Source organism: Chiloscyllium plagiosum, chromosome 16, assembly GCF_004010195.1.
Source record: "Chiloscyllium plagiosum isolate BGI_BamShark_2017 chromosome 16, ASM401019v2, whole genome shotgun sequence".
Lineage (NCBI taxonomy): Eukaryota > Metazoa > Chordata > Chondrichthyes > Orectolobiformes > Hemiscylliidae > Chiloscyllium > Chiloscyllium plagiosum.
In genome coordinates, this window is record NC_057725.1 from 60,032,183 (window position 1) to 60,056,996 (window position 24,814).

General features: G+C 39.1%; 1 protein-coding gene across 4 annotated transcripts in view; it reads right to left on the reverse strand.

Annotated features, from left to right (window-relative positions):
* The window catches only part of LOC122557951 (activating molecule in BECN1-regulated autophagy protein 1-like), a 384,568-nt gene that overhangs the window by 120,535 nt on the left and 239,219 nt on the right, over nucleotides 1–24,814 (reverse strand). For all 4 annotated transcript variants that reach the window (XM_043706209.1, XM_043706207.1, XM_043706208.1 and 1 more), the window contains 2 exons: nucleotides 22,474–22,662; nucleotides 17,534–17,688 (listed from right to left, as the gene is read on the reverse strand). In XM_043706209.1, coding sequence (XP_043562144.1) covers nucleotides 17,534–17,688; nucleotides 22,474–22,662 — 344 coding nt within the window. The remainder of the gene's footprint in view (nucleotides 1–17,533; nucleotides 17,689–22,473; nucleotides 22,663–24,814) is intronic.

Here is a 24,814-nt window from a genome sequence, read left to right on the forward strand (position 1 = left end):
ACTCAACTAATTAAGTGTAGCAGAGGTAGGCTTTCACTTCAAAAGAGAAATGCAATTATAACTTATTCTTTAGTTAGTGCCGATTCAACATAAACATGTAGATCAAAATGAATGGCATATAAATCTGTGAATAGATTTACAACACCTTATCAAACTCGCGTGTGATCATAGTTGACATTTCCTATCAAGTTAACTAATAATGAGTGACAAAATAACTAGGCAGAGAGACCTAACATTATTTCTCAGAAGTAATATTACTCCTGACAATTTATGACCCTTTATTTCCATTTATATTTCTGGTAAAATTTGATGTTCATTAAAATGAAGCATATTACTTGCTATGGATTACTTTACATTTATCCTTAGAGTTGACCAGTTTTATTTCAAGGATGATGTAACCCAAATATGTATCAGGGTTCTCATCTGTCTTACCTCTATTGACTGAATTTCCTTTTATTCCTCCAAATCTGTCCGCCTTTTAAAGGTTATCTCAAAATCCGTATCCTCAATCAAGCTTTTGATCGCTTCTCACAGAGAATTTGCTAATTATTTCCGTCTTCAGTGAAATGCCTGCTGACAGTTAAGACCTTTTACAGCTGGAACTTATTTTTACATCCCAAAAGACTGCCCCAACATCTTGCAAACTGATGAATTGTCAACACTTAGGGAAACTGACCATCGTCAGCGGGAATTGCTTGCATCCTGCTCAAACCTCCTTAGCAAGACTTTTGGAGCTGGCTGAAAGATGAACCTCTTTCTGATCCAAAGTTTGAAACAGAACTTGTCTGCTGTGTTAGTTGCCCCTTTCTTGTAACTTTTAATCTCAATGAGCAGTGATAATGGCAAACTTAATAGAGAGCATTTACTTTTGCAAAGGACATGGTACAAGTTATACCGGCCAATGTACTATCCTCTCCCCTCACTCCAACAAATCAATTTACTGCAGAGTTATTGCCATCGAGATAAAAACTTCAATTCAGGAAAGTAAAGTTAGCTAGAAATAAATTCAGAAGGACAATAATTCTAAGGCTAATAACAACCCACATTCCCACTGAACACACTGAAAATGTTATTCAAGAAAAGAAATATTTAAAAGGTGGCAACAATACTAAGAGCAACATCAGAAGAGGAATCAACAAATTGGAACAAACCCTGTATGTGCAGGTCAAAGAAAGGACAGTATGGTGATTCAGTGGTTAGCACTGCTGCCCCACAGCACCAGGGACCTGGGTTCGATTGCGTGACTGTCAGCGTGGAGATTGCACGTGTTCCCTGGGTCTCAATAGGTTTCTTCCCTGGTGCGCCGGCTTTCTCCCACAGCCCAAAGACGTGCAAGGTAGGTAGGTTGGTTTGGTTAAATTGTCCCATAGCGCGGAAGGATGTGCAGACTAGGTGGATTAGTTATGGTAAGTGCAGGGTCATGGGGTTAGTGGAATGCTCTTCAGATGGTCGATGTAGATTCGATGGGCTGAATGGCCTCTTTCTGTACTAGAGTTTCTATGATTCGATGAAAGACGGTCTATAGGCTAGAAGATGACCACAAGACAAAGGAGCCAAAATAAATTGTTCAGCCCATCAAGTCTGGTCCACCATTCACAGCTGATCTGATAATCCTCAACTCTCTTGCTTTTTCTCCATAACTCTCAATTCCCTTACTGATTAAAAATCTATCTCAGCCCTGTATACACTTAACAAACCAGCATCAACAGTACTCTGCCATAAAGAATTCCACAGAATCACTACTCCAAAGACATTTCTCCATCATTTCTGCCCTTCCTCGGGTCTCCAACAAGGGGAAAACAATCTTTCCACATGTACCTTGTTAAGTCCGCTAAGAATATTATGCCTTTATAAGTCCAATGAGCACAGGCTCAACCTACTCAACCTCTACTTGAAAGAAAACTCCTAAATACCCTGGATCAATCCAGTGATCTTGCGCTGGGCTTTCCCCCAGTGCCAGTGTATCTTTCCTTAAATAAAGGACTCAAAACTTCACAGTATTCCAGTTGTTGGAAACCTTCTCAAAACTCACTATTTCCAGTTGTTGTCTGACTATTGCCTTGCACATTATTAGCAAGACATTCCTATGTGGATAATCTATTTCCTTTGAAATAAAGGCCGACATTCCATTTGTCTTCATTGTTACTCAATGAACTTTGTAAGTTAGTTTTTTGGTGATTCATGCTATAATTTTGCAATTTAAATAATATTCAGCTCCTGTATTCTTCCTGCATTTTTACACATCATATTTCCAAGACTTTGTCTGCTCACTCAACTGGACTCTGTAGACTCCTGTCATCCCATAGATTTTTGTGTCATCTGCAAACTTGGCAATAATGCGTTCCCATCTGTTATCTAAGTCGCTAATATAGATTGTAACCAATTGTGGCCCCAGCACGGATTCAACTAGTTACAGACTGCCATCCTGAAACTGCCCCCTTGACCCTGACTAAATTGAGGTGTTTTATTAGTTAAGAGAAAGTGAGGACTGCAGATGCTGGAGATCAGAGCTGAAAATGTGTTGCTGAAAAAGTGCAGCAGGTCAGGCAGCATCCAAAGAGCAGGCGAATCGACGTTTCGGGCATGAGCCCTTCTTCAGGAAGGGCTTCGTGTTTTATTAGTTAGCCAATTTTCTATCCATACTAACATACTATTCCTAACACCATGGGCTTTTCTCTTATTAGGTAGCCTTGTGTGTGATAGCTCATCAAGCACCATTTGACATCTAAATATGTGACATCTACTAGTTTCCCTTTATTTATCATTTATTTTATCTCAAAGAACATTTTCAAATTTGTCAATCATGATTTTCCCTTTGATTCTACTCAATTATGTTATGCATTTCTAACTTGCTATTACATTCTTTACACTAAACTCTAACATGTTCCCAATGACAGATGTTAAGCAAATTGACCTACAGTTACCTTTTTTGTCTCTTTTTTTTAAACAGAAACGTGCTTTATGGGTAGTTTTTCAATCATCTATCACTTTTCCAGAATCTAAAGATTCTCAGAAGATTGTTCTTATAGTTTGGTGCATAGCAAAGGGAAAACTCTCAAAATAGAAGCAGGACATCAATGGTCTGGGAATTATTAAAGAATAATTAGGTATTAACAACTTGCATAAAAGGTTCCTAATTTTTCAACAATCAACAAGTAATAAACTTAAGACAAATTTGGATGTCTGTGAAGAATGAATACTAAATGTTAGGTAAGACAAAAAAAAAGAGAGCTGATACTGGCTTAACTCATACATTTTCTAATAACCTGTTCGAGGATGTTATTATTCACCTCTGGAGAAGATGGGACCAAACATTCTGGTTCAGAGGTAGGGACACTACCATTATGCCACAAGATCTCAACTATTACTTCACATCTTAGCCCCATTAACTGGTTTCTAACTTTATTTCTAACATTAACTGATTGCTGTTATGCTTACTTGCAGCTTGCACATCCACATCATTGATCATGTGTTCAGTTTATGCCAAGGTGCTATCAACAGATGTTACTGTTAAAATATCAAAAGCACTGCTGAAAAAAATTCTGAAGGCTTTCATCTTGTACTCAAATCACGCCTCTACTAAAGTTCACTTGCCAAATAATCAGCATTCTCCTCTCAAGCTGTGGCTTTCCTGTTGAATTGGTATTCTTCTGAATTACTCTGATGAGTGCATGACTAAAAGCTTTCAGAAATTGTGTCTTCCATCAATATTCAAGTTTTGTATGACCAACCAACTTATTATCTTAAATATCATTTATGAAATGACTAGGATAAATTTTGCCACACAAAGTTTGTGGTATGAGATCCCTTTGCACTGGAATGCAAACAGGTCATTCAATTCAATAGAACTGGTAGTGTGAATTGCAAATCAGTCAAGTGAGAATTCACAGTGGGAGTAGAAACAAAGTAAATTTAAAATACAATCCCAACTTTTGCACTCAGACTAAAAAAAAATGAAAATTAACTCATCGATTTGAACTGAAATTGCCTCTACAGAGGCATCATACCACTTCGTTTGCACCATAAATACAGTTTACACTACAGATAAAGACCACCTTCTCACATAGTTAATTATGGAGGCTGACACATATTGTCAATTTCTTTTATTAATGCACTTTTCTACATCTTCCGGACATTTTGGTTGTTTGCACTTTTCCTTTTTATCACATTAAGACTATGTACTTTTTAACCCAAAATTTAGTTATTTTTGATTTATTAGCAACATACTGAGCCACTGCAACTTTTATTGAAACTATCTTTCAAGGACAGAAATAAAATGTTAACAACTAAATAGCATCTGGACAAAATAAAATATGACCGAGTGATTAGACCGAACCAATTGAAATCCATGTTGTGCCAATGATTTACAGTTTTACATCTCAAATTAGCGCAAACTATGAGGAAAAGCTCAAAATGTCTTTAAAGGCAATTCATCATGACTAGTAGCAAGATTCCACAGGATCAAAGCCATAACTGCATTTCTGGCATTGTATGTGTAATCAATGCTGTTGGACTGAAGACACTAGCTTATTTACCCACTAGCATGTATAGTTTGCAATCTATCTCATAAATCAACTGACAAAAAAAACCCCATAACATCACTGCAAGCTGTTGGCTTGGAACCTACATGTTTGGATACTGTCTTGAAAATGGCTCGACATTTTGGCAACCTCTGGAATTTCTAAAGGAAGAATGATCTTTGGTAATCACAGTAAGAGTGTGTAAAATGACTACTCAGGGTTCACTGTTTTTCATTCAAATCAATTCATGTCATGGACAGAAAGTGGTTCGACACTTCAGGCTCGCTGAGGTAAAAGAAGCTCTCTTAAAATAACCATATTCGACCCTAAGTTCTTTTCAAAATTCACAAGAAACAAATCTCCATTGCTGAATTGATTTTTCTTTGAGCCAAGTATAAAAGTGTACAACATCACTACACTTACAGAGTGGGTGCTTATGCATTTTGATACATTTTAGGATTCATTCTGAGCTACTATTAGCAAACAATCTTCAGATTAATTCTTTCAAGAGTGCTCATTAGTATCCATGGTTTCCACAGTTTACAAGAACTCTCCAGATGTGAATCATGCCCACAATTTGCATACTTTGCCTGTTGAGTGTTTTTGAGTGTATCATTTGCTTTGCGCTTTACATCATGACTACTTTCCTTAGATACACAACAAGCCAGGCATTTTGTGAAATGTCATCTCTTTGAGGGATGGAGCTGATTACTAGTACACAGCAAATGTTTCCAAATTATGTTTACTGTTGTCTTTTATGTGGGTAATTCATACAGCCCAAAATTTAATGGCTATTTCAACATAAACCTTTTTTAAAAAATAGGAAGTGTTTACACAAACATAAAGGAAACAGCTATAAGCACACATACACGTTAGTTTGGGGAGCAAGTCAAAGTGTGAAGGCAAACTGAAATCCAATGTAACATGTATCTGGCTTCAGCAGTGATTAGCTGGCTAAGATAGTATCAGAAGTTCCTGCCTAAGAAATGATGATAATATATTGAATTCATAACCTGGGTTATTTTTACAATATTCCAATTTCATTTACTTCTTAGACAAACTCTTCGTCTTCCATTTACATCTGGAGAAGCTTGAGGATTTTAAATAGAAACTTCCAGGACAAAAACAACCAATTACCAGAACGTTTGAGACACAGTTACTGCTTAAGATTTCAGTACAGTGGTGTATATCACAGATTTGAAAACACTGAAACTTCAGGTCTTATCATTTGGATAATTTCTGATCACAATTTAGATGGACAAGTTAAATTAAACATGCAGCAAAAACTATCCATTAGTTAAAACCCTCGAGGATCAACATTAGATTGCTGCTTAAAATTAGATATTGAGTTAACAACATTCTGTAGATTAAGATAAGACTAAGATAATAAATGCGTTGTTACCAAGACTTCAGTTTCAGGAAGAAACAAGATCTCACATTGGCTGCTGAATATGTAAAAAAACCATCATTTTTTAAAAAGGGATGAAAGGGGCCAATGTCGAGGGGAGTAGACAGGCAGGAGGTTGGAAGAACACAGCAAGCCAGGCAGCATCAGGAAGTGCAGTCCGGAAGAAGAGTTACACACAAAATGTCACCTTCTCCATCTCCTGGTGCTGCCTGGCTTGCTGTGTTCTTCCAGACTCCTACTTGTCTACTTTGGATTCCAGCATCTGCAGTTCTTTAGTCTCTAACCAGGGTCTAGGGGAGAGCAATCGGAGAGAATGAAGCCAAAGGTAGAATGGTGAGTAGTAACATGATCGTGCTAGAAAGAGAAAGGCCATGCAAGGAGCAGTCAGGGAAGCTAGGAAGAGAACGTTAGCAAGGGCAAGATCAAAACTGTGGGTTGCGGGGGACAGTCAGTGAGGGTGCAGGCAGGTGGTCAGCAAGAGCTCAGGCAGGGTGGTGAGGCTGGCATGGTCAGCGAAGGCATGAGTTGCCAAAAGCAGAAGAAATTGGACAATTTGGAATCAAAGGTCAGTAGGCAAAATCGTAATTGAGCAATGGCTGCTGTGAGGGAGGGTGAAGTCTGGGAGTCAGGGGGTACTTTCACAAACAGAAAAAATGTTGTGCAAACGAAGTCAAAGCTCTCTAGATGATGAAAGGGATAGAATGAAATTTAATGAACAAGAGTGATGAGAATCACTTATGAAAAAGTGATGAAATATACTAAAAAGATAAGGATACAGTTTATAAAAAAGAGGTCTGGGGATAGAAGGACCCAGTAGAAATGTGCATAAAATATTGAAGGTGGCAAGACAGTTTGAGAGTACAGTAAATAAAACATACAGTATCCAAAGCCTTTTTTTAAAAAACGGGGGCAAAGAGCAGAACATCAAAGTAGTTATATTTACTTACATAAAACACTAGCACTGCCTCAACTAATCCAGTTGTTAAGTGTCTAGTTCATGGGTGTCATGCTTAAGGAAAGGTACGAAAGCATTGGAGAGCATGAAAAGAATTAACAGATAGATTCCAGTGATGAGGGACTTTGGATTCTGAAGACAGATTGGAGAAGTTGAGACTGTGTTCCTTGGAAGAGAAAAGGTTTAGGGAGATTTAATAGAGATGATTAGGAAAAGACTGCACAGATTTAAAGTAAATGCTTTGTCAAAATAAGCAGTGGTGCATGGAGAAACCTTTTGCCATGCAAGTAGTTAAGGTTGGAAATTAAACTGCTCAAGTGTGATGTTTCAAGTGTGTTTCAATAGAGAATTGGATTATAATCCGAAAGGAAGAATGTGAAGATGATGGAGTGGTGGCTCTCTTACAGACAGCCAGCATAGATGCAATAGGCTAAATGCCTCCTCCCATTCTGTAACAATTCTATGGTCCAGGTGCAGAAACCCCTCATAATTTTGAATTTCTCAGCTTTGCGAACAGTCGCCATTTTCCCAATCTCTCCAATTATTGAACTCCCTCAGTCTTGACATCCGCCAAATTTCATTATATCCTTTCCAGACGATTGATAGCTTCCTGTAGTGTTTTGCCCAGAAGTGTACGCAATATTCGAGCTGAAGCCTAACCAGTGGTTCAGCAGGTTTACCTTACTGTGTGTTCAATACTCCCATTTACCTAACCAAGTATTCCATAAGATTTGCATTGCCTTTATCAAGTTGAGAACCATCCAAGTTCCTCCTAATTATTTGGAGTGGGTGGAAATTTGATTAATTTGATAAGGAGTCCTGCGCAGCTTAGATTGTATAATATCTTCTGCCTTCCAAAATTTCTGAACATACTTCGCTCCACTCAAACAAGTACAGTAAGCAACTGCTCAGACAACCTCGAATGCCATTGAGAGAGAGACCCAAGACATTGAAACACTCTAACAAAGATACCTTTTCATATTAAACATCTTCACAGTAAAAAGAAAGACAACGACACAGAGAGATCGTTAGCCAGAACAAGAAAGACACCAAAGATGACAGCCGCAGTAGGTTTTGGAATTAAGTTCATGTAATTTAAATAAGTGCTTTGTTGCAACAATATAGTGTTATTGAGTTGGAGATGAATAAAGCATTTAAGAGAAAGGGGGGGGCTTAGAGTTGTGAATAGTTGTTGTTTAAGTTCACTTTTAGAATTAAAGAATAAATTGATATTATTTTCTTTAGATAGTAGAATTTTGGACATCTCTGTCACTCATACTTTAACAGATTAGGAGGCGAGGAGAGCTTTTCTGGGTGTTTAGTTTAATTAACAGAGCAGTTCACCGCTGTGTTATAACAAAATATAACTGCATATTTTGTGTTTCAAATCTCCCTTACATATGATACAGCTGTAAACACATTTAAACATTACAGAGGTATCTGGATTTGGGGACAATTATAATTTGTGTTGATGGGAGAGCTGTTTTTCAGACTGGAGGCCTGTGACCAGCATGTGCCACAAGGATCAGTGCTGGGTTCACTGCTTTTTGTCATTTATATAAATGATTTAGATGTGAACATCAGAGATATGGTTAGTAAGTTTGCAGATCACACCAAAATTGGAGATGCAGTGAACAGCGAAGGTTACCCCAGGGTACAACATGATCATGATCAGATGGGCCAGTGGGCCAAGGAGTAGCAGATGGAGTTTAATTTAGATAAATGTGAGATGCTGCATTTTAAAAAGGCAGTGCTGCTGAACAAAGAGACCTTGGAGTGCAGGTTCATAGCTCCTTGAAAGTGGAGTTGCAGGTAGATAGGAGAGTGAAAGTGGCATTTGGTATGCTTTCCTTTATTGGTCAGAATATTGAGTACTGGCATTGAGAGGTCATGTTGCAGCTGTACATGACATTGGTTTCGCCATTTTTTGTGCGATTCTTGTCTCCCTCCTATCAAAAGGATGTTGTGAAACTTGAAAGGGTTCAGAGAAGATTTACAAGGATGGTGCCAGAGTTGGACAGTTTGAGTTACAGGGAGAGGCTAGATAGGCAGGGTCTTTTGTCTCTAGAGTGTTGGAAGCTGAGGGGTGACCTTAAAGAGGTTTATAAAACCATAAGGGGCATGGATAGCATGAATATACAAAGTATTTTCCCTGGGATGGGGAAAACTAAAACTAGAGGGCATAGTTGAGAGGGGAAAGATTTAAAAAGGATCTAAGGTGCGTCTTTTTCAAGCAGAGGGTGGTACGTGTATGCAATGAGCTGTCAGAGGAAGTGGTGGAGGCTGGTACAATTACAACATTTAAAAAGGGATCTGGTTGGGGATATGAATAGGAAGAGTTGAGAGGGATACGGGTCAAATGCTGGTAAACGGGACTAGATTTATTTAGGATATCTGACTGGTATGGATGAGTTGGACTGTAGGGTCTATTTCAGTGCAGTACATCTGTGTGACTCTGTAACAAGTTTCTATTGTTATGACAGGCTACCATGAGCAGCAAAAATTATATAGTTTAAACTTAAGTGGAATAAATGACATGAGATTTAACCCAAAATATAGGGTGTTAATTCATAGCATTTCAATAGGAAAATAGTACACTCTGCACAACAGATTTCATAAAACAATGCAAAAGATATTCAGACTAATCATAATATGCAAGCATAAATCAAAAGATAAAACTATAGTTTAATCAATCTCATGCCTTTCTGAAATATTTTGTGGTTTTTAATATTCTTGTTACAATATTATCTGCCAGTAGGCTCCATGTCTGTCATTTTGACAGAGTGTATTAGAGTTATGTGCTGTCAAGGAGACGTTAATGACATTTACTGAACTGTAATGTAACTATATTTTGTTATATAAAAGAACATCGCAAAGTCAACAAGACTTAGTTTAAGAACCATTCTGTCTGTATTGATTTTCAGCCAAGGTACTAACAGTCTAGAAGGCTTCCTGCAAATCACAAGCTCAAAACAAATCCTCTGCTACTTCTGTTGTTGTTCCGAGATACCAGAAACTGAAACCACCAAGTTTATTTAAATTCCAGATGTCCTAAAATCCTTGCACTCTTTTTAATATTCTAGAAATATTTTGAAGCGTTCTTGTGCAATTGAGCTTAACTTGATTCACACAATTATTTGGCAGCAGCTGGGGAGGGGGGGGGGGCAGTGGGGGGAGATGAAGAGTGTACACAATCCTTGGGGTACTAGAAGAGGATACATGTAATTCATGAGGCTTGGTTTTCATTTTATCAGACAATTGGGAGAGAGAAAACATTTTTTTTTATGAGAACAACACTTCTCTCTGGAGTCTGTATTTTCTGCTTGGTTGACGCTATGGTTGGATAAAGTATGTAATGCCAAAACAAAAGTCTATATCATTGCAAATATCAAAGCGACCTGCCATTGGTATTTTATGAATGACTCAAACTTTCATTACGATACTCAGGTGGACCTACCGTCTGATGGAACTCTGCCCACTCCTCACCAGTTGGCATTTGAGGTGGTCTCCATTCCTCATTAGCACTTCATATTTCAAGTAATAACACTGAAGTATTACTTCTGATTTAGTTTCTGAGTAGGCTGTTGAGAATAACCCTTTCAATTCAAAATCTGCATCTCTGTTAAAGAAGATGGGCTAAACAATAACCTCACCCTCTTTGCTGTCATCCTAAGCCAAATTTTCAAAATTGTATCCGATAAGTGAATTTCCAAATCAATTCCTTGTCTCATATTTCTGCCAATCTGATTTATGTGCCCAAAGTCTAGACAAAACATAATTAGGAAACAATCCAAGATTTTTTTCATAACATTTCAGCTTCTTTTAATTTTTACCGTTTATTGTACCATACTTGGTGAAGCCCATATTTTTGAACTTGCTGGGTTGTTTCCCAAAATAGAGTCAATTCCCCCAATTGGAATTTCACTCCCCCAACCACCACTTCTCCACTTACCATGTCAACTCTTTATTCCTACTCTGCACAATGGGACCAGTTTGCAACCTCCTTGAATACCTCCAAATAATATTTTTTCCATTATCAACCCCACTGAAAGACAACATTATCATCAACCAGTATCAGTGATTCACGTGCTCTCAGTATCTTTACTAGTTTTGCTTCTTGACTTGAAGCACAAGGAACCATGCTTGAAAGAAAATAGCTGAACATCTAGCAGTCTGAATTTTCTCATCAAACTTTGAAAAAGAATTTTCAAGGCTGCCTGATTCATCTTTCCCTTCTTAGCATATTCCAAGGAAACATGTTTTCTTCATAACATTGCTACAGCTTTAGAAGCTACTTCATTTCTCGATGCTTTCGTTTCTAAAGACTCCTTAGATTTTCTGACTACTGCAATCAGTCTCCTATTTAATTTTCAATAATTGGATTTGATATGCCCAATCTTATTACAATGAATATGTACTAACTTCTTGATACAGCCTTTCAGCTCTAGCCTTTCTCCTTTAAAACTTTGATATCTGATTCATCCGTCTGTTCTTTAAAACTAGTATTTCTTACATCTGCAAATGTTAGAACCATAGAATCCTTACAGTGCGGAAAGAGGCAATTTCACTCATCGAGTCTGGACTGACCCTCTGAAGAGCATCCAACCAGACCCAATCATTCACCTTATCCCCTTAACCCCACATGGCTAAGCCACCTTAACTTGCACATTCCTGGACACTATAGGGCAACTTTTACCATGGCTAATCTATGTAAACTGCACATTTTTGGACAGTGGGAGGACACAGGAACAGCTAGCGGAAATCCATTCAAACATGGGGAGAATGCCATGTGCAAACTCCACACAGTCACCCAAGGCTACAATCGAACCCAGGTCTCTGATGTTGTGAGGCCACTGTGCTAACCATTAACCCAATATGCCATCCGCATATCCTATTCTATATATATTCTATTTCTCTTTTCTCCAAGTTGTTTTAAGGCCATCTTATGTTCTTGAATTTTTCCGTCTTTTCAGAGATCAAGTTTTTCCAATTCCATTTCCCACTGGTTTTAGTTCTCCTCTTTTTCCATGTCAAAATTTCTTACCTCCACTTCCCCATTTTGTTTTTCCCCTCTTTCCATTACACACTGTTGTTCTCAACTTTAAGTCGTCATATTTTATTGTCTGTCTTTAAGTCCAGATTTTGTTTTCATTTCTAACTGTACCGTAGCTAATTCCAGTGATAAATCACAATTTCAGGTTGCTTTTCTTCCAATTCTAAGTGTCATATAATCACCTGAAGTAGCTCAAGCTTATGAGATCCTGTTTTACTTCAACCTTCAATTTATCTGCTAAATCCCTCAGTTTTAGTCTACTGTTATATCTTCTGCTTGCAGAAAGTTTCCAGTAACATTCAAAGCCATCTTCAAATTTCGTGCAATAAACGTTTCCGCAACACAGGTGTTTTATATCCAGAACTAATCCTTTACTTGAAGAATGACACTGATTGCTCATAACTCCAGTGAATTCAAAGACTCTGGAGAAGCCTCCATTTGTCATGACTGGACAAGTCAGATTCCAGACTGAAACCTGGCTTGGTAGAACATATTTTGTTTTGTTTTCGATTTAACAGTGTGGTCTCTTGTGGAGACATAAGCACATAATACTGCAGATTTTGTTTTAACATGAAAACAGAAGTATGTCAACAAAAGAAGTGAATATAAACTAGAATAAACCAATTTATCTACTTATAACACAAGACCGTTAAGCACACACTAATCCCAAAGCACTCCATTACAAGCCAGCAAGAAAAGTACCTAAAACACACCTAGCAGAGTAGAGTCATAGAGGTCTATAGCATGGAAACATGCTTCGGTCCAACTTGCCTATGCCGCCCAGTTTTCACAATTTAAACTAGTCCCATTTGCCTGCATTTGGTCCATACCTATTCCATTCATGTAGTTGTCTAAATGTGTCACTTCCACCACTTTCTCTGGCAGCCTGTAGCGGATACTCACTACCTGCTGTATGAAAAAATTGGCCCTCTGGACACTTTTGTATCTCTCCCATCTCAACTTAAACCTATGCCCTCTAGTTTTAGACTCCCCTACCATGGGGTAAAGCCGTTGGCTATCTACCTTACCTACGCCTTTCATGATTTTATAGACCTCGATCAGGTCACCCATCAGTCTCCTACACTTCAAATCAAATAAACTCCAGCCTATCCAACTGCTCCTTATAACTTAAACCTTCAGTCAAGGTAGCATCCTAGTAAATCTTTTCTGCATTCTTTCTAGTTTAATACTATCCTTTTTATAGTTGGACCACCAGAACTGACCAGTACTTCAAACGTGGCCTCACCAACATCTTATACAATAAAACATCCGGACTCAATTGTCGGACTGAGCAAGCTGAAAGCCTATTTCATGGCCTGTCTACCTGTGACTCCATTTTCAAGGAGCTATGACCCTGTACTCCTAGATCTCTTGGTTCTATAATACTCCCAGGGCCCTACCGTTGACTGTGTAAGTCCTACCCTGGTTTGCCTTACCAAAATGCAACACCTTACATGTATCTAAATTAAACTCCATCTGCCACTGGCCCAATTGATCAAGATTTCGCTGTATTCCCAGATAGCCTTCTTCACTGTCCACTATACCACCATCTGCAAACTTACTAACCAAACCGCCCAGATTCTCAAGAAGAACACTAGTGGACCCAGCATCAATTCCGTTGGCACGCCACTGGTCAAAGGCCTGCAGTCTGAAAAACAACCCCCTTTCACCACCCTCTGACTTCAACCTCAAGTCAATTTTGTATCGATTGGCTAGCGCTTCCTGGATCCCATGAGATTTAACCTTACTTGACAACTTATTGTGCGGAACCTTGTCAAAGGCCTTGCTAAAATCCATGTAGTCAACGTCTATTACACTGCCTTCATCTACTTTCTTGGTCACTTCTTCAAAAAACTCAATCAAATTTGTGAGACATGATTTTCCATGCACAAAGCCGTACTGACAACCCCAAATGAGTGCTTGTCTCTCCAAATCCCTGCAGATTCTGTCTCTCAGAATCTTCTCTAACAACCGACTCACCACGGATGTTAGGCTCACTAGTCTGTCGTTGCCAGGCATTTCCCTGCAGCCTTTCTTAAATAAATGGCACATCATTAGCCAGCCTCCAACCTTTGGGCACTTCACCTGTGACTGTCGATGACATAAATATCTCTACTAGGCCGCATTTACTTTGAGAGGGAAGAAATACAAAAGAGTCTGGGGGCAATTTTTTCATATCTCTGCAATTTCCTCCCTAACCTCCAACGAAGTCCTGGGATACATTTCATCAGGTTCTGAGGATTAATCTAACTTATTGTGTTCTAAAACTTCCAACACCACCTCTTGTATGCCAAACCGTCACTTATACATTACTCATGTTAGAGTCCCTATCTCTAAAACCTTGACAGATTTATGACATGGTGGTGGTGGTGATGGACTGGAGTGGACAAAGTCAGAAGTCACACGACACCAGATTATAGTCCAGCAGGTTTATTTGAAATCACAAGCTTTTGGTGTGCTGCTCCTTTGTCAAGTGATTTCATCTGATGAAGGAGCAGCACTCCAAAACCTTGTGATTTCAAATAAGCCTGTTGGATTATAACCTGACTTGACAGATTTAAGTCACAAATGACTAGTAGAATGGAACTGCACATAGCTTCTGTCTGGAATTATTGTACATGTGAGCTTAACCGCTTCAGGGTTGTGTGTCTGGGACTAACTAACTCTTTTTTTTAAAACTCCGAAATAGTCAATAACCTTTCCTGCTCAGAAGCACTTGTCCATACAGCCATCTTCATTCAAGGTCTTTACAGGATTGCTCCTGTCAGTATAACTTAAAACATAATTCTCTATATTATGAGTGTTTCTCTTAAGCTAAAAATAAATTCCAAAAATCTGTAACAAAACTTGAAAATAAACAAAACTCCGTCAGTGGTGTATAAAAATGCATCGATTCCAAAACTTGATCTGAAAACCTATTTCAAAAGAAATTGCCATGACCACAGTAACATATACAAAGTTAATAATTAACGTCAGACTTACAGGTTACTAACTTGAACTAAAAATCCAAACTCACAATAGATATTCAGAAGAACACACTTTACAACACATGTTCCTCACAAATCTATTGTGAGACACAGTTCTGAACACCTTTTGGAAGTCCACATACATCCTATCAACAGTATTCCCCTCCATCAAAACTGTCTGATATCTTTAAAGAAATCCTATTGCCGTCAGAGCCAGTCTGGGTGTCCCAGGAATCTAACACTCTCCTTCGTGCACCATCCTTGCAGCCAGACATTCATTTGTCTCATCTTCCCCATTTCCATATTCAATTGTACATGGCACTGGAGGTAATCTGGAAGTTACTACTTTCAAGGTGCTGCTCCTTAAGTTTCTATCCATCTCTCTAAATTCTGATTGCTGGATCACCCTCCTCTTCCTACCTATGGCATGAGTACCAACATTGATCATAATCTTTGGTTGTTCACCCCCTTTCAGAAAAATGTCCTGTTCTGTGACTTCCCTGACCCTAGCACTAGGGAGACAGTAAACCATGCTGGAGTTATATTAACAGTGCAGAAACACTTGTATATTCCCATAATTAAAGAACGTCCCATCAGTACTGTTCTTCTGGTCTTCTTCCTTCCCTCATGTACAGTTGGGCCACCTGAGATGGCACTGGCATGATTCTTTGTGCACTTCTTTAAGAATCCATTGCTCCCACTGATATTCAGAATGGAAAACCTTCAGTAAGTGGGACTCCTATGGTCTGCAGCACTATTTACCTGTTTCTCTTGAACAACCTGGCAGTCACCCATTTCCTTTGTGCCTGCTTGGCCTTCACGTGGTGCAAGTGCACTATTCATGTAGCTCTTTGTCTCTTGGATGCACCTCAATATCTCTTGCCACTTCTCAAGTTCTGATAGCCAGAGTTCAAGCTTGAGCAGAAAGTGAAATCATAAAGAGTTGTAGCTTGGGTGCTGGTTGCAGTTGTTGTGGGTATGTTCACCGAGCTGGGAAGTTGGTTTGCAGATGTTTCATCCCATTTCTATGCAACATCCTCAATGCTGTGCAGCCTACTGTGAAACACTGCTGGACTGTGTCAGTTGGAATGTATTTGGTTTTGTTCCTGCTGCTTCCAGTTGTTTGTTGACTCCATCAATAAATGTAGTCCTAGACCCGATATATCGAACACTACAATGAACAACCGGAACCCAGCAATGGGAAGTAGCTGGAATGAAACGAAACACATTCCAACTGACACAGTACAGCAGCGCTTCACAGGAGGCTCCACAGCACGGAGGATGTCATACAGAAACAGAACGAAAAATCTGCAAACCAACTTCCTGGCTCGACGAACATACCCACAACAACTGAAGGTGAAACTTCATGCTCGTGGGCTTATCTAGGTTATGAGAAGTACCCATAATTCCCCACATGCCATACTATGGGCATTCCACGTGGCTGAGCTGCCCTGCCATACCATAACTTAGACTATTTAAGTAAAGTTGAAGTAATTTAACTTTAACTTTATCTCTGTACCGTTAATTAAAAGCTGGACAATAGTAGAAAATATACTCTCTCCTGTCAACGTGAGAGTTGGTGACTGTCTTGGCTTCCTCATCTCCCCTTCTTTAGGTGCTGATGACTGTGTTTTGGTCCTTCTCTTTTCATCCCCATACCTTCAGCTGTCCAGGTCCAAATTTTTGGAATTCCCTCCCTAAATCTGCCCCTTTCAACCACACATTCCTCCTTTAAGATACTCCGCAAAATCTATAATCTTTGACAAAGCTTTAAGCAATCTGATAAACAATCTCCTTATATGGATCTGTGGAGAAAGTGAAGACTGCAGTTGCTGGAGATCAGAGTGGGATAGGGTGGTGCTGGAAAAGCACAGCTGGTCAGGCAGCATTCAAAGAGCAAAAGAGTTGATGTGTCAGGCATAAGCCCTTCATCAGGAATGTGTCATACTTTGTTTTATAATACTCCTATGAAGCACCTTGAGATGTTTCATTATGTTATAGGTGCTTCTTGTTGGACAATGGGTAAGAACAGGGTAATGGGACTAATGGATAGCTCAGAGAGCTGGTACAGGTCCCAGTGGAATGAAATGGTTATCCTGTGAGCTACAGTGGGCAATTAAATAACTAACAGGAGGAGAACAAACTTCCTCATTGATAACAGATCCCAGCATGAAATTGAAACAAAAAGGCTGAAATATTTGAAGGAAGGAGCAAATACAAGTGCTCTGTGGATAATCCAACTCCGCTTCCTTAAGATCTCCGCCATCACGAAGACTTTGTTTTTAGAAAGCAAGGCTTGAACCTCTATAGCCTTTCTTGGCCACGTGACGTCCAAATTCACTTCACAATTAATGACGCAGTTTTGACGTGTTGTCACTCTTTCTATCGTACAACAGTTCAAATATATTATAGCTAGCATTAGTTGAAATTCATATGTCTACTGAGTTCCTATATTGAGCTCAGCAAAGTTTTTTCTGCATATTATCCAATTTCTCACTGCTAAGATAATGTAATTGCGCAGACAGACAAGCAAGTCAACCAATACATTAAAACATGCTGTTGCCAGAGATGACTCCTGCAGTTTTACCTGCTAGCAACAAGGCATCAAACAGCTAACAGATTAATACTTACCCTCATTGAGGTTTCTCCACCATGGGGTTGCTGCAATCGGAAGACTTGTGCCACCATATGTTCAGTGGATGGGTGCAGCAGGATGCGCCGGGAGGCCAGGCCAACCATCACATACTTGCCCATTGGAGATAAACTGACAGAAATAGCATTTGGGCCTGTGGGGAAGAATTAAAATACAAGGCTTAGTTCTGCTAGTGATTAGTGTTTCCAGCAATTATTGCTCAAAGGCAGACCGTGTTATCAGTAATGAGTTGTTTCCTTAGAATACCACAAAGGATGTACCTTGAAAAACAAAATTAAGGCTTTATTTTGGGTAAAAACGTATTAAAAAAGTTCACCTATACAAAAACAATGTATCAAAACAATAACATAAATAAAACATAAATTTACTGGTTATAACATTGTTAGGGAAGCCTCACCAAGCTTTACAAATAGAAATTAGAAATTGCACTCCTGTTCCTTACACCATTCCAACTTCCCAATAAAGATGTTCCAAGAAAAATAACCCCAACATATCCAATGCTGCCTTACAGCTCAAACTCTCAAATTCTTGCAACAGTCTCCACCAATGTGTGCACATCTTTCTCTAATAGTGTGATTGGAATTGTTTTTGGGAATACATACTGAAGCTTCAGAGCAATGAGGAACTGAATATAGAATTGTTTGGACATTCTGGATTAAAATACTTTACCAAGATTTTGAAGGGAGATGTGTTTTTTCTGGAAATTCAAATCGTGTGTGTAATGTGAACTGTGGCTCACCTGCTAAGTCCTGAAAAGTTGGAAAGGAGTTAAGCAAAGTTTTTAAGAGAGATAGGAGTTTAGGTCAGAGAGTCATACTGCATGGAAACAGACTCTTTGGTTTAACTAGTCCATGCTGACTATGTTCCCAAACCAAGCTAGTTCCACTTCCAGTGCTTGGTCCATATACCTCAAAATCTTCCCTATTCATGAACTTATCCAAATGTCTTTTAAATGTTATAATTGTACCTGCATCTACCATTTTTTCTGGCAGTTCATTCCACATACAATTCACTGTCTGTATAAAAAAGTTACCTATCATGTCATTTTTAAATCTTTCTCCTTTTACCTTAAAAATATGCCTGCTAATCTTGAACTCCCTCACTCGAGGGAAAAGACCATTGCTATTCACTTTATTTATGCCCCGCATGATTTTATAAACCTCTACAGTTCATCCCTTAACCTTCTACGCTCCAGCGAGCAACATTCCAGTCTATCTTTAAAAGTCAAACCTTCCATTTCTGGCAACATCCTAGTAAATCTCTTTTGAACCCTCACAAACTTAATATCCTTCCTATAGCAGGACCACCAGAACTGTAAACAGTACTTCAGAAGAGGCCCTCACTAACATCTTGTACAACCTCAACATGACATCCTAACTTCTATACTCAAAGGCCCAAGCAATGAAGGCAAGCATTCTAAATGCCTTTTCAACCGTCCTGTTTACTTGTGACACAAATTTCGAAGAATTATGTACCTGAACCCTTTGGTGCCTCTGTTCCAAAACACTTCCCAGAGCTCTACCATTAATTGTCTAAGTCCAGTCCTTTTAAAATGCAATATGTTATATTTATCCAAATTAAACTCTACTTGCCATTCTTCAGCCCATTGATCAAGATCTCTTTGTCGCCTTAAATAAGCTTCGTCACTGTACACTACACCACTAATTTTGATGTCATCCACAAACCTACTAACCATGTCTCCAAAATTCTCATCCAAATCATTTATATAAATGACAAACAGAAATGGACCCAGTACCGATCTCTATGGAACAGCACTGGTCACAGCTGTCCAGTCTGAAAAACAATCCTTCAAATACCACCTTCTATCTCCTACCATCAAGCCAATTTTGTATCCAGTTAGCAAGCAATTGCTGAATTCCATGTCATATAACTTTACTGTTTAGTCTACCATGGGGAACCTTGTCAAAGGCTGAAGTCCATGTAGTCAACATGTACCACTCTGTCCTCACCTACCTTTTGGTTAATTCCTCAGAAAACTTAAATCAAGTTTGTGAGACACAAGTGCCCACACAGCAGGCTATGCGGACTAATCTTGATCAATCCGTGCCTCTCCAAATGCATGTAGATCCTATCTTTCAGAATCACCTCCAACAATTTACGCATTTACCATTTTTTCTGGCAGTTCATTCCACATACAATTCACTGATGTCAGACTGAAAGTTCTACATTTTTCAGGTTTCTCCTTCCAACCTTTTTTCAAATAAAGGGACATTAGCTATCTTCCAGCCCTTTGGCATCTCACTCTTGGTTAGATATGACACAAATATCTCTGCTCGGGCCCCCGGAATTTCTTGGAGAAAGTGAGAACTGCAGATGCTGGAGATCAGAGCTGAAAACGTATTGCTGGAAAAGCGCAGCAGGTCAGGCAGCATCCAAGGAGCAGGAGAATCGACGTTTCGGGCATGAGCCCTTCTTCAGGGCTGAGTCCTGAAGAAGGGTTCATGCCCGAAACGTCGATTCTCCTGCTCCTTGGATGCTACCTGACCTGCTGCGCTCACCCCCGGAATTTCTTCTCTAACTTCCCACATACTCTGGGATACACTTGATCAAGTCTCAGAGATTTATCCACCTTTACATTTTCTAAGACCTCCAGCACTACTACTACTGTAACGTGAATTGTTTTCAAAATATCAGAATTTATTTCTCCATTGTCTAATAATTAAAACAAACTTGTTCTGAAAGAAAAAGGGCCTATGCACTGAAAGTTGTCTAGCAACATTCTTCTGGAGTTGGTTTCCATTTTTCCAAGTCACTTTGATACGTCAGTTTCAGGAAAAGATCTCCAAATCTTGCAGTAGGAAAGACTCTCTCTTGTGGAAGTGTAAGAAGAAACCTTAAAGTATCTCTGTGAAGAATTCCTGGGAGCCTAACAAAGTTCCAAACATCAATATCTCTGACAAACTGACAGCTGAATTGTTATTCATATTCAAAGACTCAAGTCCAACTGACTTTACATCAGAACCAATGCCTGGTTGGAAGATTTTCCATCACTGTGTTGCAGTCAGCATTTCAATCTTGCTAGAAGGAAATTTGGGGAACTGTGAATAATCATCCCATTTTATTGGTATTGATGGCATGCTCCTCCCATCACACTCGCACCAAAGCCTCAAAGTGGGAAATTTAAAAGTGGACAATGAAATTGGACATGGAATAACAGCAATTGAAAAAGGATGAAAAAATGGTTTCCATACAAAGAATGGGAGGTTCATTAATAATAAATTAAAAAACATTTTATATACTTCAAACTCTTAAAAAATGTATATGTTCATGCAATCTTTGTTTTTTTCTAAAGCAACTAACTCCAAATGAAGATATGCAGAATATATTATGAGACTGCGTCACCTCATAAAGGAACAGGGGAGAATGAAAAAGAAGGCCCTCAATGCAAACAGTAGTTTCCAAAAATCAAAACATAGGCCTGAAAAAAAACTCACGAAAAACTCTTGCAAAAAGTACATTATTTTAAGCCCAGTTTCTTTCAACACGAATGAATTCCTCATTTATTTATAATGAAACAAAATTTTAAATTTCAACACCCATTTTCCAGTTAGAGAGAATGGCTACAGCATCAAAATTAGGACTATTTTATTCAGTGAATCCGTACCTACAGGGAGTGGTTGAAAATTGATAAAAGTCTGTTCATCATCAAAGTCTATAAATGAATTAGTGAAGGTGAAAGGATGGCATTGAATGAAAAGAAATGCAAGTACAGAAGAGTCCATGTGATTCTTCATGTCTCCACATTTCTTTCACTTTTATTGCCGGGAAAACAGTTACAGTTTGATGACGGAGTTAACAATTCATTTAAATGCTTCAGCTGAGTCTGATAGTGGCATCACAACTATGAATGGATTTCTCATCACAAAAAAATCAGTATGTGGTTGATGGTCTAACTTGGATGTCCACAGTCACATTTTGAAATGTTCCTCATGTTTCTTTTTATTTGCAACAAGTAGCCACACCTTTCCTACATCCTTAACAAGTTATTAAGGGCTGCCTAGATTTAATGTAGAAGGTTTAAGCCTGGGACTTCACCACTGAGGTCAGATGCCAGGTTGTGGCTGGTGATATGCACCAAGGAGGTGAAATACTAAAAATCAGGGTTTTCATTAGTTTGGAGGATGGCAAATGCATAGGCTTCCTTTCTGAGGTCCCTGTGGCAGTGGAGACACTTTGTCAGCTTTCAAGTGCTGGTGTTCTTTGGGAAGGATGTTTTCCCTGTTGACATCAGAAGGTTCACAATGTGCTGGTATGAAAACTATTCAAGCCATCCTGGTCTCACTGTTCTAGAGGTAACCCTCATGACTCAGATAGTATATATGTTCGGTGGTTCCTGATGACCACATAACCATGTAGTCCAATCTCACTTGCCTGCTCACTCCTCAGCTGCATTAATGTACTTCTTTCCCAACCCAATAAATAACTACCCTTATGAACACAGCATTAAAAATAATTTGAGGCAGAAATTTTCACATTCAAATCTGAATCAATGATTCTTTGCAACTTGTCAGCTAAATTTTTGCTCCTGCCTCAATAAATGGAAAACATACGTCACTATTTATGTTCTCTTATCTCAATGTGGAAATCTGAGGGAGAGCCCTTGAAAAGCCCTGACTTTACTTCATTATTATTGCTGCATAACCACAGCCAGGCCATTGTTTCTACAGCCCAAGGATAACCAAACCTTTGCACCGCCCATTGCATCAAATCCCATAATTGTATTTCTTTAATTTAGAGACTATTATAATAAATGTGTTTATTCTCAGTGCCAAGTAAGTAAATTATTTTCATTAAGAAACATGCTCTTAAATCTGGACCAGAGGAGACTAAATGATGGGCTCTAGAATTTTAAAAGTATGAAAGACTTGAAAAGGTGTCATCTTTGTTACATACTTACCAAATCGCTTAGTATATAACATCTCTCCAAGGTTATGTGGGGCAAGGGAGTAGACTGCTAAAATGCCTTCATCTGGAAATCCACGCTGACTACTCGGAATGAACGCAGCCAGAAGCTGTCCGTCTGCCGAAATATCGCAGCTTGCATCATTGTAGATCTTGCAGTTTTGGACCAGGACGTTGACTGAGGCTGATGGTTGGGAAAACAGAGATATAAATGCAATGAAAAGAAAAAATAGTTATGTCAAATAATTTTAAGTCAGTAAAAGCTTGATATTTTGAAAGGTGACGTACAGATTTTATGGAGCTTTAAAGCCATGAACTTGATGAAGTCTACTGAATTCAGAACAAATGTCAGGAGCATAACAGCTTCTGTATTTGTTAACACTTTAAAAGTCACCAATGCACAAATTGAATAGGACCACTTTGTTTCACATTTTTAATCCAAATATCTAAAAACTGCTGCTATTGTCACTGCAGTGCATTATAAATTTGTAAGCTTTAAGGATAACACCTTTATAGATGTGGTCTCCCTGCATTTTAAGAATACACACAGAGACAGAATGGGTGATCACCAGATAATCAAAAGGCTGTAGATAGGGCATTCAGAAACTGCCCAAGTGCATCTCACTTTTTAAACAGTCATCAAAACTGAACAATATTTGAAGTGAAAGTTCATTTGGGGAGTACAGCCAGAAAAGTCCATGGCACCACAGCTGGCTTCATTGCTCAGGAGGGCAAGATGACAACAAGACGAGCAAATAATAACAGGTGATTTAACAGGGGTACAAACAGGTGTTCCTGCTGTCCCAGACTCAAATCTAGAAGGGTATTTGCCTCCGCTGTGCCAGGATCAAAGGTATCGTTGTACACTGCAGAGAACTGTAAGTGAGAAGGGTAATGGTCAGTGGTCACAGTCTACATCTGGAATAGAATGGTGCTGGAAAAGAACAGCAGTTCAGGCAGCATCCGAGGAGCAGTAAAATCGACGTTTCGGGCAAAAGCCCTTCATCAGAAATATTCCTGATGAAGGGCTTTTGCCCGAAACGTCGATTTTACTGCTCCTCGGATGCTGCCTGAACTGCTGTGCTTTTCCAGCACCATTCTAATATAGACTCTGGTTTCCAGCATCTGCAGTCATTGCTTTTACACAGTCTACATCTGGAACAATGATAATCTTATAAAGAGGGATGTAGTCCTTCATGCAAGATTTGGGGAGCTAGTATGAAATGACCAAAAATAGTAACACTTGAGACCTATACCATGTACAAAATAAGTACAGAAACCAAGGGATAGAAAAGATGACTGCTTGGTTGGAGAGATGGTGTAAGGCTTTAGATTCTTAGGAAAATGGGATCCATTCTGAGGAAGGTGTGACCTGTACAGGCTGAATCAAAACTAAACTGGAACCAATTTCTTTGCAAGGTGGTTAGCAAGTGCCTTTGGAAAGTGTTTAAAATAACTTGGCAGGGCGAGAGACCCAGAAGGCAATTCTAGAGAGGAATATCGAACTGCAAAGAATACTGGAAGTGACAGGTAGGACTGGAGTATCAAATAATAAGGCAATAGATAGGTTCATCATGAAAGAGACTGATGCAGATAACCACATGAAAATATGTTGGTGTGGCAATAACACAGACCTAACTCAATAAGGGTTGGGCAAGGTGTCAAATATTGTTGGATACAAAATGTTGAGGAAAGATTGAAAAGGAAGGAAAAAGAATGGGATGGCAGTGAGACTGACTCCTGACCTCATGAGACAGGTCACTCATGGGCAAGAAACTTTCTAATAATTACCACGTACTTGCACTATCTCATCTATGAATCACAGATGCTCCATATTAAACACTACTAGGAGGATGCACTGAGGATGGCAAGGCACAGAATGTACTCTGGTTGGAGAATTAGATGGTGACATCTGGCAAAATGTCAAGATTACAGAGGAGGAAATGCTGGATGTCTTGAAATAGTTAAAGGAGGATAAATCCCCAGGACCTGATCAGGTGTACCCGAGAACTCTGTGGGAAGCTAGAGAAGTGATTGCTGGGCCTCTTGCTGAGATATTTGTATCATCGATAGTCACAGGTGAGGTGCCGGAAGACTGGAGGTTGGCAAACGTAGTGCCACTATTTAAGAAGGTCAGTAAAGACAAGCCAGAGAACTCTAGACCAGTGAGCCTGACATTGGTGGTGGGCAAGCTGTTGGAGGGAATCCTGAGGGACAGGATGTACATGTATTTGGAAAGACAGGGACTGATTCGGGATAGTCAACATGGCTTTGTGCGTGGGAAATCATGTCTCACAAACTTGATTGAGTTTTTTGAAGAAGTAACAAAGAAGATT